The sequence below is a fragment of the Struthio camelus genome, chromosome Z, assembly GCF_040807025.1.
Source record: "Struthio camelus isolate bStrCam1 chromosome Z, bStrCam1.hap1, whole genome shotgun sequence".
In the NCBI taxonomy this organism is placed as follows: Eukaryota; Metazoa; Chordata; class Aves; order Struthioniformes; family Struthionidae; genus Struthio; species Struthio camelus.
In genome coordinates, this window is record NC_090982.1 from 60,843,259 (window position 1) to 60,861,409 (window position 18,151).

The window sequence follows — 18,151 nt, forward strand, 5'->3', positions numbered from 1 at the left end:
GAGGGCTGACTTCAAAATTGGATCTGATTGCTCGGAGACATGCTGAATTTTGAAAATCGTATATGGAGAGGGAAATCTCACGACCTCTTTGGGCAGCCTGCCGCAGTGCTTAACCACTCATGTGATGAGAATTCTTTTCATTATGTTCCATTGAGATTTCCTTTGCTATAGCTCTTGCACCTCTGAGAAAAGCCTGAGTCCATCTTCTCTGCAGCCCCCTTTTAGGTAGTGGAAGACTGCTGGTAGATCCCCCCTGAGGCTTCTCATCTCCAGGCTGAACAAACCCAAGTCTCTCCACCTCTGCCCAGCTCTCATGTCTTCCAGCCCGCTATCTCAGTTGTCCTCTGCCAGCCTCACTTGCAGTTTGTTAGCAGCTCTCCTTTACCTGTGACAAACCACATTTGCTGCTCTCACACGCAGGGCTGTAGGCTTAGATTCTGCCACTGTGATGTAGCTCAACCACTGACAGGCTGTTACGGAATCAAACACAGTAGACTTTACTAGGAAAAAGATAATAATTATCTATGTAACTGTGGAATTGATTTCCAGGGAAAATGTACGTTCCCTGGTTTACACTGAAAACTAGGATAGATAAAGCACTAGAAGAAATACGCTACAGAAATACTGTGATATTTATTGGAGAACAAAATTAAGTCTTTTTTTTTTTTTTACTTACAGTCTGTTTTCATCCTTTTAAAATCGCTTCCTGCCTACCTAATACTCTTGTGATGTCTTGTGTTAAGCCTAGGCCGTTCAGCCCTCCACTGACCTCTAACTCAAGTCCACCACCTGCAGCTCCCTTGGCACGTGCAGAGAGCGTTTCCTCAATATCCTCTTCGGCTTCCCTGAGTGCAGCAAACACACCTACAGTTGGTAAGTTATATTAACCATTTTAACTTATTTTTGAAAGGGCATGAATCCACCACTAGTTTCCACCTGTTAGGAAAACCATTCTCTTGGAGTAAGTTGTTCCATTTGTGAGTCCAATTTAGGTACTTCAAGCATCCCTGGAAATATCTGCTTCTAAATGACCCTGAGAGACAGGACAGCGGATTTGAGTAGATTAATCTGTTGATCTAATTATAGCATGTTCTTTAGTGAAACATTTTCCGAATTAAAGTACCGTGTGAATTCATATTTAGTGTGCTATATACCCGTTCATCAAGCACAACCTGTTATTCTGTATTTGTCTGGAAGATGTTATTGTACAGATTTAGAAACGTTTTTGGATACTGATAAGTTTGAATGAATATACTTGTTTACAAAAATGAGTTATTTTTATGTTATTTTGTTTGTTATTCTGTTATTGCTCTTTCCAAAAAATGAAACTGATACATCTTTTTCTTCAATAGTGATGTATATGAGCTAAACAGAGGTTAGTAAAAGCAAAAACATGGAAGAGATGAAAAGCAAGTCAGTCTTCATGTGCTGCCACTTATTCAGAATGTTTGCTCTGTATTTACAGAATCAGAACTTTAATTAAAGTCTTTTGGTTTTGATAACCACTGTTGGCTGTATCAAATCTCAAGGAGACTTTTTAACTTGTTTCTTTAGCAGAACTGAAAGAAAGGCAGTGTTTTATTCTTGAACACTAGTACTTCAGTCCTAAGTTAAATCAGATGAAGTTAACAGTCACTTAGCTGTAAATACGTTATTAATGCCATGCCTGGGCTCAGCACCTCAGGAAAGCGGCTGCACGGCTCCCAGAGGCCGTTGAGCATTGACAGCCGTGCAGCTGCTTCCGTGCTCTGCTGGGCCTGAGCCGGTAAGCAGGTAAGCTCTGCCCAGCCTTAGCTGCCACAGTTCTGTATCGACCGGTTTCCCAAAGCTGAGAATCCAGATAACTGATTTTTAGATGCAGTCAGCTTCAGTCCATCCAGGCTCATTTCCTCAGGTCTCAGCACTGATGACCAGAAGTCAGTGGCAGCAGCTCTAGCTCTGTCTGTCTGTGTGTGACAGGCAGCTCTGTGTGTGCGTCTGTGCACATGCGCAAGACCATAAGAGGAGCCAGGCAGCTGTGGTAGCAGCTTGTCCGGAGGTGGGATGGGAGGAGAGGCTAAGAGGGGAACAATCATAGGGGGAAATGGTGAAGGGAGGAAGGAGGCAAGAGGGAAGTGTGTGCTGCTAGCACGGTGTGAAAAGGTTGCTAACGTGGCCTAGCACAAATATGCAGGGCAAGTTCTGTCTGCAGTGAATGTATGAGTTGATCCTAGCAGGCTGGGAAGGGCAGTGCAGATGGCTGAATGACTTGGGGGTGTGAGGATATACTCTGCACTGTTGTCTGTATTACTTGGAGGGGTTTGCACAATCCAGTGTTTCCCTTACTCCATTAGTTCTGAATACTGGAGAGCTGACTATAATTATCTTGTTCCAAGGGAACTTCTTGACATGTATGATTTTATTTCTTAGAGCATCTATTTCTTTATGCTTTACTCTTATTTTCATTTGCATAATATTTCTATATATATTACATTGTTTAACATCTATTATTGCTTGCAATATTTTGTTTTCTTGCAATGTTTTGTTTCATTTAAATATAATAGAGGATGATCTTTTGATTGGAACACTTCCTACAATTGAAAAGCTTTGTGAGACATCACCAGGTATCGTACTAGAAGCAGACTTACATGTTAACTAATCATCCTAATGCACTACACCTAATAAATTTGTATTCTTTTGGCACAAGTTATTCCAGCTATTTCTGGTGTCTGACAGATATAAGTAGCTTTAAAGCTCAACTACTTAACAATTTATATGTTGCTGTAATCATCAAAAGTTGATATAACCACTCTTACGCAACATAATCTTCCATCTATCCCCTCAAAACAATATGAAACTTGGTCTTGTGTCCTCAGTTTTCTATCACTTGTTTCATTCAAGAAAAGGGGACTATATTGAGGTGGTTGTGACCATCTTTATTCTCACAAAGACAAGTAGATAAAACCTTTTTTATATGTACACCTAATACAAAGCGGAGTTGAAGATGCAGACAATATTTTTTATGCTTTTTTCAGCACAATTTTGCTATTATTAAAACTATGTGAATCTTTGCTCCTCAACTGAACTCAAACCATTTGATCAGATTTATTCAGTTAATCTTGCTGCGTTATTTCCCCTTCATATGACGAAGGATAGTCTTTTATTCCGCAGTTTTGCTACCTCTTCATATGTGTCAGTGCAACTGTTTCATGTGCTTGTGCCATCAACTCTTGTGTCAGCACAGCTGGCGGGATGCTACCTGTGGTCGAGGCTGGGGCGGGAGGGAATCGAAGGCAGCTTTGCTGGCGCTGACGACACATCCTAGGTCTGGAACCTGCAGCTGGGCTGTACCTCGAGACGGAGCGAATCCGTCTCCGTGTGATCTGCTGACGTCTGTCCCCCGAGAACTCGCAGCAGCAATGGAGTGCCCTGAAGCAGTACATCGCTGCACTGCATTGTTAGGCTTGTATTTGCAGCAGCAAGACAACAAAATGGTGACTTCCAGAGTTAGTTTAAACATAATTATGTTTGTTTCAAGCTGTTGCTTTTTAGAAGAACACTTAGATTTTTATGAAACGCAAAGGGCAAGGAAGAGTAGGGGCAGGGCAAATAAGAGAAGAAGCGGTCTCCATTTGTAGTCCCTCGGATACAGCTCAGAGAAATGCTTATACAATATCACGCCTACGTTATTTGCTTTGGCGTTCTCAGAGGAACATGCAAGTAGCCTTATCCCTGCTCAACAGCACTCCTCAGGCAGTCAAGACATCGGTATTTGTCTCTTACAGATAGGAATATAATTTATACATTTGCGTTACTCTGCATGGTTTTCAAATATCAATATAAATTTATCTACAAGAATATAAGAAGAAAAAGGATTTAAAAATAATTTATAACTCTGTAAGATCACCTCCTATCTGCTCTGCAGTTGTTTGTTGCTCCTTTAGTAAGCTGAGGGGAAAAGACAGTAAAACACTCGGGCAGCTGTGGTGCCACCAACATTGTTTGCATGCACACTTTGACTTCGGTGCAGAGTACTTCTGCAGTTCAGTGTTTCACTAAACAGAATCTAATGAATAGGTCTGATTGTTATTAACTCATGATTTTATCACATCTTTGTTTTTTGAAATCCTGATTTCTGGATTTCTAAGACAACTGAGACTCACAGCTTTTAGTGCTAGTTTTCAGGGTAAGAGGGAAAACTTTGGAAACGTGACCCCTGTGCACTCTGAAAGAACACATAAAAATAACCTACTGTTCATACTTAAAGTCAGTGTTTTGTAGCCAGTTTTTTAATCATCTCTTCCATCTAAGATTTTCTCATTTTGAACACTTGTGCCTAGAGCAGTCCTGTGGATCTAAGAAGGCCTAAATGTTATACTAAGGGATGTTTTTCATGGTGCTGAAGTGTTCAGAACATTTTACTAGCTTAGGCAAGAAATGAGGAGGGAGAGTAAGGTATGATAGATAGTAGCAGAATGAGACCAGCTCCCTCCTTTTACTCTCCTTTTGTTACTACTTCTTCCACCTACCCTGAATCTAATCATAAAATCTCATATTGGACACTGAAGAACAAGGTCTCAGCTTCCTCTGTGCTTCTGAAAGAGCTCAGCCACTATTTTAAAGTAAACAGGAGTAGTTTGACACTGACAATATTTTATGGAAGCATTGTGTTTCTGCTTTATGGTATGAAAGAATAATTTCTCTCATTTTGCTCATGGAATGAGAAAAACTGCCTCCTTTGGGATAAATAAACTACATGACACAGGCCAGTTCAGCAGCAGTACAAGAAGTTAATGTAATGCTCTCCACTGTGCTGCTCTGCTAATAAAAAGAGGAAACTGCCAGTATAGTTTTATATTCAGAAGTTAGCTGCACATATAAAACACTGCTGAAAGGTAAAGTCCCATGACTTAGCAGTTTTGTCAGTTGTACACACAAACTTAAAAGCCTTAACGTGAGGTCAGAATTGATTTTAAGCTTTGAGTTGTAACTCTGTTGCGTACGCGCAGGCACCTAGGAAGGCTGACACAGGCCTGGCAATTGTTTTCCTTGTAAACTGCTGCATATTTCCCAGGTACCTCTGAGGGATACCCAGAGTCTTTACTAGGTCAACATTAGAAAACTTTGTAAAATATTTTTCCAACAATTTCTGCTTGGAGATTTTTATCTTTGTTGTTGGCTGCAATTGTTAAAGAATGCTCAACAGTTCACTTACACGGAGTAATATTAATGTATTTGCATTTAAGTTCATGCATACCATACACCAAGTGAATTCTTGGCGTTTCCCTGACCATTTTATCATATGTTTGTCCATGCAACAAGCATACAGTAGGGACTTTGTTTTTATTTATTACAATTACTGCCTAATTTCCTTTGGATCTGTTGGCTTCAGTTTCATCAGTGGCCGTTTTAATGCCGTGTTCCTCTCCCTCATCTGTATTTTCTTGTGTCTGTCCATTTACAAAATGTCATACTGATAGTCCTGTTTTCTTAGGCTGCTGAGCAGTATTTCCATGGTGTGATTGTGCTGTTCTATGTTTATACTTTTGTACACACTTTTCAAGTAATGCTTCAGACTCTACTTGACGGTAGTAACCTCTTGTGAAAATGACAGATGTAGTGAACCATTTTGAAATCTATTGCTAAGCTTTTTTTAAATTAAACCTATAAACTGTATGTATTCTAGGTGTTTCACGTGGTCCCAGCCCTGTCAGCCTTGGAAACCAGGACACCTTGCCTGTTGCAGTAGCCCTTACTGAATCTGTTAACGCCTACTTTAAAGGAGCAGATCCCACAAAGTTAGTTAAATAGTGCATTGTTTTGAATGTAACAAGTTATAATTAGAAAATACATTGTTTATACTTCAAATATTTGGGGGGAATATGTACATATATTAGAAGGGGGATTCACAGGTTTTTTGCCCCTCCTCGTGTCAGTGACAGCTGTAGCTCATAGCTCTCTATTGGCCTCCCAATATAGCCCTGCTGTACAAGAATATAGTCAATTTGTAGAAATAAACTGCTGATGAAAATGAGAAGGGATTTTATCATTGTTCAGGTAGGTGCTATATGTACGTTAAGGCATCTGAAAGCGCCTCATTCATGCTCTCTCACATCCTTTGCTATGCAAATTAGGCCTTGCCTAAGCATAGCTGTGCCATGTTCTCAAAGCCTGAAAAATATCCACCAAAACTACTGTATGCTTAATCCACTAAACTTTTTTCTTTACATATAATTTCATCTAAGTTCCAAGTTGAAAGTGATAGTACATTGTCACAGTGCCACATGACCCTCATTTAAAGTTAATTTTGTGTTTTAAATTCAGCTCAGACTCTGAAAGTACAGTGACTTGCTTTAAAATTCGTATTAAAAATAGGCAGTTAAGGCCTTGCAGTAAAACTGATGTTCTCGTTCTCTTCTAGATGCATTGTGAAGATCACTGGTGATATGACAGTATCATTCCCAAGTGGAATTATTAAAGTCTTCACCAGCAACCCATCTCCAGCTGTACTGTGCTTCAGGGTAAAAAACACAAGCAAACTAGAGCAGATTCTTCCAAATGCACAACTTGTATACAGGTTTTGTATTTTTTTAATATAATTGTAAACCACATGAGTTGTACAATGTGAATTGTAATATACTTCAATCAGAATTCTCTACAGTCTTGTCGAATTGCTTATATGTAACTATGAACTTGATTCCATGAACTTATCTTTTTTAGCTGAATTCTTCTCCATTGCTGAATTTTTTAAAAATCTCAGTGATGCCTGGACTTGAAACTAGTACTGCATATAAGAGGAGGCACAAAAATAGTTGGCAAATGTAGCTGTGTTTTTTACATGCGTTTCATAAATGAAATGGTTTTATAAACAACTTGTTACAGTCATTTTTTCTAATCAAACGAACTATAGCAACAACATAACTAATTACAAATAGGGAGAAAAACTACATGTCAAAACAAAAACTCTTGCCTTGTCATATGGATTTCTTTATATAGGAGTAATGATAGTAAGATTAAATGATGAAACAGCAGCCTTAAATGGAAGACAAGTAATAAGAGCTAGGCCTAATCTCATTTGTCACTTACTAGTGGGTTTTTTTTAAGCCATATCATTTTTACAGTAGATCAGATCCATGGTGTAACTATATATCTCCAGTGTATAGCAGCAGGCTTTGAAGAATTCATAAGAAACAAAGATGTGGGTTTGGTAGAGTAACTGTTTAAATTGCAACATTTGGACATCTTTTCAAAAAAATGAAAGCAATAAAATGAAGTAGTAATTATTAGCAGAGATCCATTTCAGCTGAGCAGGTTCGACTGCATTTAGTGGAGAAATCATTTGAAAACCAGTTAAACTTCTGGGTGCTGCATTTTTAAAATACTGAAATGACTGAAGCATATGCATTTGATCTTCTATATTTAATTTCATTTTGATCATTCATACTTAATGTTTCAGCATGCAAAATCATTTATCACTTTTTGACAAAACAGTTGATAACTGAAATGCTAGCAGAGCCTTATCCATGTCAATTATACTGAAAAGGGGTATTTTGGAAACATGTGAAAACATCTAGTATTCTTGCCTGTTTGTAATGTTTCACCTTTAATTAGAAAGGATGCATGTAATGGATATTTAAGTAGTTAAACCCATATGGTGGTAATCTGACTTCTCATCAAATACTGCAAAGGCTATCATTTGCTTAGCATACGTAGAGATGAGAGGTTTTAATGGGAGTGATACGTGTGGAGATGACAGAATTTCTGTTTTGGATTGAACTTTAATGCAGAGCAGCAGAAGGATTTTACTGCTCGTTTCATTTATTTAAGTTGTGGAAAAACCGCCTTAGTGATAAGTAAGTGTTCGCCTATCTATTTTACTACAAATAGAAACAGCGTGAATCACAAGGTAGTACTGAGAACCAAACTCTAAGTAAATTGCACAGGCTACTAGCATGCAAGTCACTGTTCTAGGGCGTTCACACCACTGACACTGGATTTATTGTATTCCAGGTGCTAGTTGTCAGCTTCCCTCTGCACGCGTGCTCTGCAGGCCTCCTTAGGGATGCAGGTCTTCGCTGTATCCACGGATGTTCAGTGGAGCTTTTTGATTCTTAAGTGATTTGAACTTTGTTTCTGAAACAGTTTTCTTAAAAGCTTTACCCGTACAATAAGCCTGATGCAACCAGTCCTGAAAACATTCTCCATCTGCAAAACATCCTTTCATGCTCCAGTAGCTCAAAACAGGAATCTTCATGTGCACTCTTAAAGACATACAGAAATGTTACGATAAGCTGTAACTAACATTGAATGTAACTATCACTAATTTGAGACCCAGTTGTTTACAGTAATTTGAAAATTGCTTTCAGTTGAAAAAAATGCAGAAAGCTTAGTCTTTACAAACATCTGAAGGTAGGGAAACACACATACAGCACAGATCTTAATTCAGTGCATTAATAATGTTATGCCATAACCAAAACTGATCATGATTTTACAGCTTATTCCAAATTGGACAATATTCCTTTTCAAAGACTTGTTTCATCCTCTTCTCCCACACATCCTCATGACACCTGTTTGTATTAAGAATTTGTTTTATTGTATGTAAAATCCAAATTCAGCATTAACTGTATCTGGTGATGCAGATCATCACTGGAGGAAGCTGACTGTTCCATGACCTGGAAGGAAATTTCTACCACACACAATAAGCAGTTAATTTGCCTTAATATTTAGGCAGGTCTAGTTATGTGTTATAGAGCATTAGAACAAATTCTTGTTTGAAATTCTGAAGAACTGGAAAAGATAATTTTAAGCATCCAAAATAATAAAACTCACTGTTGCAACCTGAGTCCTATCTTTCTTTTTTCTATGTAGTGATCAGTCACAAAGTGACTCCAGTACTAAGGATTTCTGGATGAACATGCAAGCTATAACTGTCTACCTCAAGAAATTATCAGAGCAGAATCCATCTGCATCCTATTATAATGTGGATGTTTTAAAGTATCAGGTAAATACTTTTTCCTCTTTGGAACTTTTTAAGAACTCTTATCTATTTCATTTCTATATACGAATTATAAAAATTGTTCTTTACTTGCTAGCATGAAGATGAACTGCCATCCTGCAGCTGGGTGATTCTGGATACGTCACTGTTTCCAACCCGCAGGCTCTGCCCGGGCTTTGTGTATATTCCTGTTATGCCGTCTCATCACTCCCTTGGAGTCATGACTTGTTTCAGCTTGCTCACACTTCAATCCAATTAATGTGTGCAAGCTTCTAACATTGCTTCTTTAGGTATCTGTTAGCAAAGTGAAGCTTTACACTTAATTTAAAGGCATTTATTTGAGTTTGTCCTTGTGTAAGATTTTGAAGAAAATGACAGACTCGCCCCAGGGAAGACAGGGCCTGCTAGGCCTGCTTTGAGATGGTTCAACTGCTGAATCCACTCTCTCTAAATCAAAAAAACAAAAGAACCTAGACAATGGAGCTGTTAATACCATCACAGCTTTCCACATCCTCCCAATATAGCATAAAATCTTGGCATACTGAATATATAAAAGAGTATTAGGTACACAGAGAATTCCTGAGGAAGGTGGAAGGAACAGGGGACGTTTCTTTGGATTGCACAAATGAGTACTGTGAGTGAATGAGATGAATTTTGGGAACGTCAGTGGTAGGAGAGAACGAGGTATTGGCATGCAGAAGCCCTGGCAGATGAAAGCAGTTCTGGCCTGGCGAGGAAGGGGGCCCTGAGCTGCAGGAGGTTCCTCAGGTAAATTAGCAGGACTGCAGAGGTGCAGGAGGCAGTAACATGACCTTAGCTACAGAAGTAGGAGCACCCAACCTTCCTTCAGCAGGTAAAGTTACCTATTAGGTAGGTTAAAGTTACCTATAGGTAAAGTTACCTATTAAAACCTTACCTATTTTAATAGGTAAGAATTGTTTTGCTAGCTTCCTATCAAACGACAGGCATTGCCCTCTGCTGTTTGGGCAGCTGAATTGTTGCGGCACACAACGGCTAAGGATAAAGTCATTTTGCCCCAGGCATGTTTCTTGTGTGAGGCAGAACATAAGACAAAGACAAAGCTACCTTGACTTCCAGGACAGGAAGAAGCCTCATGGGCCAGGGGGAGGTTAATCTTTTTTTGATTCAAAATTAAAAACAAACCAAATCAGGAAGTATTTTAGCCTACAGCAATGTTTAGAATTCTGAGCTTAAAGGCTCAGAAGCCAATTGTTCTCTTGATCTTGTGTCAGTATTTAGGATTATGCTCGTTACCATCATTCCATAATTCTGCCCAAAAGTAGAGATATTTTTAACTGCTTTAAATGGTTTACTCTTTTACAGGTATCTTCAAATGGCATCCAGTCCACTCCGTTGAATCTTGCAACTTACTGGAAATGTAATGCTAGCACTACTGATGTCAGAGTGGATTATAAATACAACCCAGAGTCTATGACTGTGCCTAGTATGCTGTCTAACGTACAAGTTGTGGTACCAGTAGATGGAGGAGTAACAAACATGCAATCGCTTCCACCTGCAAAATGGTATTATCAACCTTCTTTATTTTTATTACTTCAAACTCTTGTTAGTATATTTATTAGATAGTCTGAAAAATCTCACTAGAAGAAAGAGCTAGTATTTTTTTCTCCTGAGAAAATACATAGTATCAGATGTTTGGGACATTGTTTTGGTCCAAAACAGATCACATGGAGACTATTTATATAAACTAAAATAAGTCTATATGCACCCATTCCAACCTGTATAACAATACAAGCCCTTATGAAATTTTCAAGGTTTGTTTTCTTTGGGCCAATAGACAGGGTAGGTATTTTTAATAACGTGATTTGAAATCAAAATCTCTTAACAGTTAAAAACGTGTGTGTGTGTGTGTGTATGGAGTGTCAGAAAAAGCAGAAGAAATGCAATTCTTAAGAACATTTCTTGATCATTCTAACTTAAATACTAGCCTCTAAGAAACAGAATGTACTAGCTTTTATAAGAAAACTGAGTAACTGAAGAGCTCTTCATAAACCCGGTAGCATTGGCACGTGAACCAAGAGTCGTGCTGACTGACTCACAGCTCCCTCCCGCCACCTTCTAAGCCTGCAGGCCACTTAAAACAGCACTTGAAAGTAAGACACAGGTCTCAGAGATACAGCCAGGAGACTCACATGGATGAGAGCAATCACCATTGCTCCTCCTCATGCCACCTTCATGAAGACACAGCCTTCAGCCTGTTTCTGGGGTATTAGTGCATCCTTACCCTGTGAGACCATAGAGGTTTTTGAGTTGTGGAGAACTAACTTGGGCTTAGGACGGTGGTGTTAGCTCTATAAAGAGGTGTGGTGAGTACGTCTGAACTCTGCTCCAAGCTCAGGTGCAATGCAGACACACCCTTACGTTCTCCTGTTTGCTTTGTTTAGTTTTCCACACACTAGTTAAATTGTTTAAAAAATTAAAACGATAAAGTATTTTTATAAACTTCCATTTAGAGATGTAACTTATACATACATGGTCTGTAAGGTACTGGGGTAAATCTAGGGAAATAATACTCTAAACACTGGGACTTACAACTAACCTATCTTTCTCTTACAGGAATGCAGAACAGATGAAAGCTTATTGGAAAATATCTAGCATTTCGGAGAAGTCCGAGAATGGGGGCAAGTTACCTTCTTTGTTTTGTTTTTTTATACAGAAAAATGGTAACACTAAAAATGTAATCATTTTGGCCTTCCACTCTCTCAAGCTTGTTCACATTTTTCTCCTGCGCTATCCTGTTTGCCAGGTCACCATCTTCTCAATGAAATTCCTCCTAAGAGAGTCCATTAACAGTGAGACATCAAAAAAAAAATCATTAATTAATTGTAAAAGGAAAAATAGTGAAACTACTTGAAAGCTGTTTAGTAGCTGTAAAATAGGACTTAGACTGGGTAAGGAAATTACTGCATCAATGCCATTTGGAAATGTGCAGTTATTCAGAGAAAAATACATTTAATACCTGTTTTTCCACACACTCTGACAATTGAGATAGATAAAGGAGAGAGAGGTGAGCAGAAGAAGTGCAAAAAACAAAACAAAACAAAACACTCCAGAAACTCTGTGCTGAGATAGGCTCAGCTGTAGATGATGCCTGACCAACGTTTTGAGGGTCTTTGTTTTGACCATACACTACTCCCAAAAAAATGGATCTCTGTACATCTGCTCAGAGTGGTAATTCCTAGCATTTTCTGACTTCCCTGAGGTCCAGCTGATGTCATAGCCCTTCTATCCTTAGCAGATGCAATGCTTTTCTAAAGTAGAAAAGCAGACTAAAAAGGCGGCACCTCCTCCACAAATCCTCTGTAGAGAAAAGGGCTTGCGGTGTAAAGGAAAGGCCTTTAGTCCTGTTGTGACTTTAGTGAAAGAAACTATAAAAGCAAAGGTTTGCTTGTAAATATGATGGGTTTCATATAGGAACCACAAGCCTGGAATGGAAAAAAACCTCTTCCAGTGCTGCAAAGGGCCCCCCTGCGGCAGAGCCTAGAGAAACTATCAGGCAAGTAAGGAAAAGGGGTAGAGAGTCACTTAGTCATTCCAACAAAATCATGGGGAATTTGATTTGGCAGGTTATGACTGTAGTCTGGTGTATTTTATCAGTCACTGAACTCACAGTTCTTTACCCTCTGTCTTCCATTATTACTGTGTAAGCAGATCCTTTTCTTTTTTCCTTTTCCAAACTGGAGCTTTTTTATTTTTTTTAAATCATACTAAAACATGAACGCAGCCAGATGAAGAACTGCTGCACACCTGCAGAGCTGCATAAACTAGGCTGCCAGTGATGCAGCTCACATCTTGTGTGCAGGCAGGTATGTGCCAGCAGACTTGCATATATCCCACTGCTTCTGCTGTATTCCCTTCTCTTCCTGCCAACATTTTCTTTGAGCATAAATGTTTAGTACTCAAGACCCGATGTTTAGAGAAAGTAATGCTATGCCAGTCTTAACAGTTGTGGAAACAAAGGGCAAGTTATAGAAAGACTGTTAATGTAAAGATATATATCTTGAAGTCCTCTTTATTCTAGTCTACAGGGTGGTAAAATATTTTTCTTACGGTCAAATACACTATGTGAGCTGTCATTGCAGTCAAGGATAAAACACAGAACCAACACGATTCCATACCTACAGTGCAAAAACAAAAAAGCTCCAATTTACCCAAACTGATACATGTTTTGGGAGAAATGAAATTGCTCTTAAGCCAAATTTATCAAGAACAAGCTACCGCATAAAACATTTTAATCTGCTAATTCCTGCATTTCCCCCCAGTAACATTTCAGTTACCACGTTTCCTAATCATTCAATAGTTCCTATCAACTGGTAATAGCAGGTTGTTTTAAGGAAGTAAAAATACTTGCCTTTCACTATTCCATTACTAATTATTTAAATCCTGTATTTTTTTTTCCACACCTTATAGTGCAAGACACTTGTTTAGATCTAGAAAAAGGGAGCAGTAACTTTTTTTTTAATTTAGACTTGCCTTTTTTTTTTTAACTCTAGAAGTGTATTTAAAGTAATTTTCAGTTGTTGCCACTTTATGATGGCGCTGAAGTGCACTTTGCCAGTTTATAAAAGATCAACTGAAGGTTTTGGGAAAATGTATTTAATCAAGCTTGTCTTTATCAGAAAAATAAATAAGAATTTCTGTCTACTGGCTGCATTACTGTTTGGATGCATTTCTTCCAATGGAGCTGGTTTAGTTCATGTAGAGTCATCCAGACTGATCATAACAACATTTAAATACTCTAACGTGCTTTCAGATCCACTAATAAAAAGTACAACGTAAGCGATAAGTGGCATTAAATACTTATAGAGCAGCAAGCATAAACAATAATTATAGGGACCAATCAAGTATTTCATGTAATAAAATAAGAGATTACCAGGCTGATTCTTCTAGGAGTATCATCTTGTAGAAGTGTATACTACTTCCCACTAAATCTTTCGTTAAGTCCTTGTCTTTGGCGGAGTGTTGAAAAAGATATTTGTGCTCTCATCTCGTATGGAAATTTATTCAGGCCTGCCTGTAGCAGCCTACATATTAAAGATATCATGTTAGTTTTACTTCTCACTACTTAAATGTTAAGAGACTGTTTTGCAAAACAACCAACCTTTCAGTTTTGTTATTTTTATAGGTTCTGGATCCCTCAGGGCAAAATTTGAACTTTCAGAAGGACCCAGTAAACCAGCAACACTTGCAGTGCAATTCATTAGTGAAGGAAGCACCCTTTCAGGAGTAGACGTAGAGCTAGTAGGCACCGGCTATCGGCTTTCCCTACTCAAGAAGAGATTTGCCACTGGTAAGACACTGACATGCTTATAGAGTCAAATGACTATGATTTATTCTATAGCACTAGATTATAAAATAGGAAAATGCTAAATAAGTGACACACAAATAGCTACTCTTCCTTCAATTATGGCTGAAAACCGTTTCACAGTTTGTTCTTTTTCCATAATTAATGAAACTGTTTCCAGGAAAATACTGACAAAAGTCTCGTTTATCTACTAACTGCCAAAATACTACCTTTGTTTTTCAGGACGGTATATGGCAGACTGCTGATGAACCTGTGAAAGTCATTGGATCAAAGGAGTGCAAGTAGCTCACTCTGCCCTCTCTACTTTTCAAACACTATTTTAACATGCATTAATTTTTTAAATTTTTTACTTACTTTGAGGCTGACTACAGAACAGAAAATGCACTTTTTAAAGTCATTTTGCAAACTTTTTATTACTTTATAATAGCACTGAAGTGAACTTCAACACTGTCTGTAAATGATCAACTGCAATATTTGGGAAAATTTGTTAAAATTTTAGTAAATTTATATAGATGAAATCAAAATAATAATCATTAGTTCTAAGGAAAGTATGAAATTGTATGTTATACTGTAAACATTAAACTTAAAAATGTAGAAGAGCAAGCAAGAAATATTTGAGCTTTCCATAAGTAATACTCAGTCATCTTTCAGATTCTTTAATTGCCAATGTTTAAAAAAAAACAGAGGCAGTCTCACATAATTCTTCCATCTACTCAATGTGCCATAAAACTGGTTGAGTTAGAGATGTATAAAAAAAAAAAAAAAGTAATTTGATGCCCGTGTATCATATATTAATAACATGTAAGTTGTTTTAGGTAGGGTTTTTTTTTCCTAAGTGCAATGTGTTACAAAATTGCAAAAGACAGATTTACTTCTGCAGTTAGTAAACTTTATGGGCGTTGTGATTGTTTGAATTAATGCTGTAGACTTAATTTATTTTTATATGAATTGCATAACATTTGTGCCTTTAAAAAAAAAAAAAACTATGCCTATCCAATTTGTTATTCATGTGCCTCACTTCCTCTTTCAAAGTTTAGCTTTTCCATAAAGCAAGTATGGTGCTTGTATACCACATACAACTTTTACAGAAAGTCCTTTGACTGGGATTTAGAAGGGAACTTTACGATAACTGGAGATTGTTTCAAAAGAGGTTTAAAAAACTGAGTTACTTCCTCTTGGGGTAATTGCAATAAATGCAGCCATAGTAAAGGGAGACGCATCATACAAGACTTTGAAACTTCAGTATAGTAACTTTAATGTCACCAAAGATGAGAATCCTGAAAAATCACTGAAGAATAGTAAAAACCAAACTTTTAAAGGCAAATAGCATTTCCCTTCACTTTGACTGTAAGTCAGTCTTTGGAGTTTAAGTGCTTTGGGGGTTGTGTGATATGAATGTGAATGTAGTGCTTTGGGAGGAACAGCATTTTAGAAAAGTATTTTATGGCAGCAGGATGACAAGTACTGCCATTTGGATTAACTTAATTTTATCTCTAACCATCAATTTTAATATTTGTATTGTCATCTATCTGCTTTCCATAGCCTAAGCACAGGGAAGTGACACATTGGCAACATTTTTTAAAGCAAATCACTAATTTAGAAAATCTGCTATGTGTTTGTACTATTATTAAGTGTTTTCTCAATGCAGAAATCAAAAGTACTGGGGCAAAACAATTTAATAACCTGCAAATGGGAATTTTATATTACCATTCAGAGCACCAGTTTTTATTTCAAATTCTCTATTAAAACAACAAAACTTGCTTGAACTAATTCATACAAACCCAGTAACGAATCGGGCTGTTGAAGCTTTACAAAAAAATAAGCTTTGTAGAGGCTATGTACATTCTAATGTATACTATACACTTTTGCAGATGAGATTTCCATTGTTAGCACTAAGCACGTGCTGTACTGTAGATCTGATTGGAAGAGTACGTACGGCTCTTAATTTGCTAATCTTTTTGAATGGTGAAAATAACGTTTCTAACTCATATAAAATGGTACAGTCTTTAGTGGAATCTTAATTGTAATCTGCTTTGCAATCAAACTGTGTTTAACATGACAACATTTTATTACTGAAAACTCAAAACTATATTATTGTTTCTAATCAAGTATTACTTTCATTTCTAAGTTAAATGAAGTAGTTATGTTTCAGCACTTTTAAACTAGCCTTCATTCAGGTGATTAAACATACATTTGCATTGGGTGCAGGTTACAATTTTGAAGCCATACAAGTTTATATAGACTTTTTGTAAAGAAACTCAAAAAAATGTAAAAAGTACATGTAGCTATCCGATGAAAAAAACGTATGTAGCAAGCTGGTTCTTGCTTGTGTATACAGCAAAATCCTTTGTAGCTGCCTCCTCTTAAGAACATTAATTTGTAAACACAACTCTAAAGGATCTGAATTTTTATGGATTGTTACTACGTCAGACTGTAAATGAGAACATTCAAGTTTATCTTACAAAAATTGTAAATACTTCTGATTTTTCATAAAATGTAAATTTTAAAGAATTTTGCACCCATAATAAACATGTAATATATAATTTAAATTCTGATTTATACTGCTTATACTTTTGAAATCAGTGCCACAGAACTTCCAAGCAATAAGATAATAGCACAAAACTATTCCTGTATTGAATATTTTTTTAAGCGCTCATTGATTTGCAAATGAAAAGTGGTGGTAGAGATAAGATGAATTGTTTTATATATTTTAAAAGTACCACAGAAGATCAGTGGGAAGACAATTTCTGCAAAGAAAGACTTGCATCTTGACTAAACTAGTATGCCTAACTAGTAAGTTAAATTAGACAAACCTGCAGATTGGTTTATCAGAAAAATCTTGACTTTGTAGACATAAGTTAGCTTCTATCTGCTTTCTCTAAATTTCATAGTGCTATGAAATGCTATATATTCCCTAACTAACTTTATAAGTGCATATCTGTTTTACAAACAGGAAAAAATTATTAGCAAGATTAAATTCTTTCTTATTCCTTATGTTCCATCAGTCCAAAAAGAGTGAATTATTGAAGTACTACTTTGACAGTCCATGCTAAAAGTGTCAGCCTAGAGTATGCCTTCCAAGCTGCAGGCACAGAAACAAAAGTTGAAATTAGACAAATACGTAATTGAACCAGTTCACTTCCCACTAACCCCACAGACTCTACAGTTTAATAAGTAAGTCATAACTTATTAAACTGATTTTCTCAGCTGGCTGAGTATCATTTCACTAAGTACCATTCTTGTCATGCTAGAAAGTAATAGTCCAAGGCTTTGAGTATTGTCTTCAACTGTATGGCAGGAATGAAGAACATGAGAAGTGCCCAACTGCGTCTGACCAAAGACTGCCCCTAGCTCAGGACACTATCTCAGCAATGGCAGAAGACCCCGCAAGAGGAGCTCACCTCATCACCGGCCGTAGTCCATTTTCCCTCCCCTCACCCAGCATCCTTGGTTATTGGTTGGGGATGTAAGAGGGTAGGGCTCTGCTCAGGCCTTAACTTAGAGCCTGCTGTGCATATTTTGGTCATACTAACCCAGAGATCACAGCTCAGGCACCCAAGGAACACTTGACCTTTGTTACTGAAAGCCAGTGCCCATGCACCACTTACTTGCAGCTACTATAAACTGGATTCATACTGCTCCAGCAGGTCTGTCATTATCTGAGCAGATTATCAGTTAGCTTTTCAGGGATAATCAACTACCTCTACCACTGCCAAATAATACTTACTTATGTAGGGTATTTGAAGGAGCTAAAATATTTGATTATCAACTTGAACAGCGTGAGAGTAACAAATGTGGTGCGTTTTGTCATCTGACTAGAAAGAAAGGTCGTG

General features: G+C 37.5%; 1 protein-coding gene and 1 long non-coding RNA gene across 4 annotated transcripts in view; one reads left to right on the plus strand and one right to left on the minus strand.

The window, feature by feature from the left end:
• The window catches only part of LOC138064451 (F-BAR domain only protein 2-like), an 89,134-nt gene extending 72,267 nt beyond the window's left edge, over positions 1-16,867 (plus strand). For all 3 annotated transcript variants that reach the window (XM_068927080.1, XM_068927081.1, XM_068927082.1), the window contains 8 exons: positions 744-873; positions 5,666-5,777; positions 6,401-6,556; positions 8,848-8,980; positions 10,319-10,518; positions 11,570-11,634; positions 14,139-14,303; positions 14,541-16,867. In XM_068927080.1, the coding sequence (XP_068783181.1) occupies positions 744-873; positions 5,666-5,777; positions 6,401-6,556; positions 8,848-8,980; positions 10,319-10,518; positions 11,570-11,634; positions 14,139-14,303; positions 14,541-14,563 (984 nt within the window). In that variant the 3' untranslated portion in view covers positions 14,564-16,867. The remainder of the gene's footprint in view (positions 1-743; positions 874-5,665; positions 5,778-6,400; positions 6,557-8,847; positions 8,981-10,318; positions 10,519-11,569; positions 11,635-14,138; positions 14,304-14,540) is intronic.
• Positions 1-18,151, minus strand: part of LOC104152922 (uncharacterized) — a 42,117-nt gene that overhangs the window by 8,684 nt on the left and 15,282 nt on the right. The gene's annotated exons all lie outside the window — the stretch shown is intronic.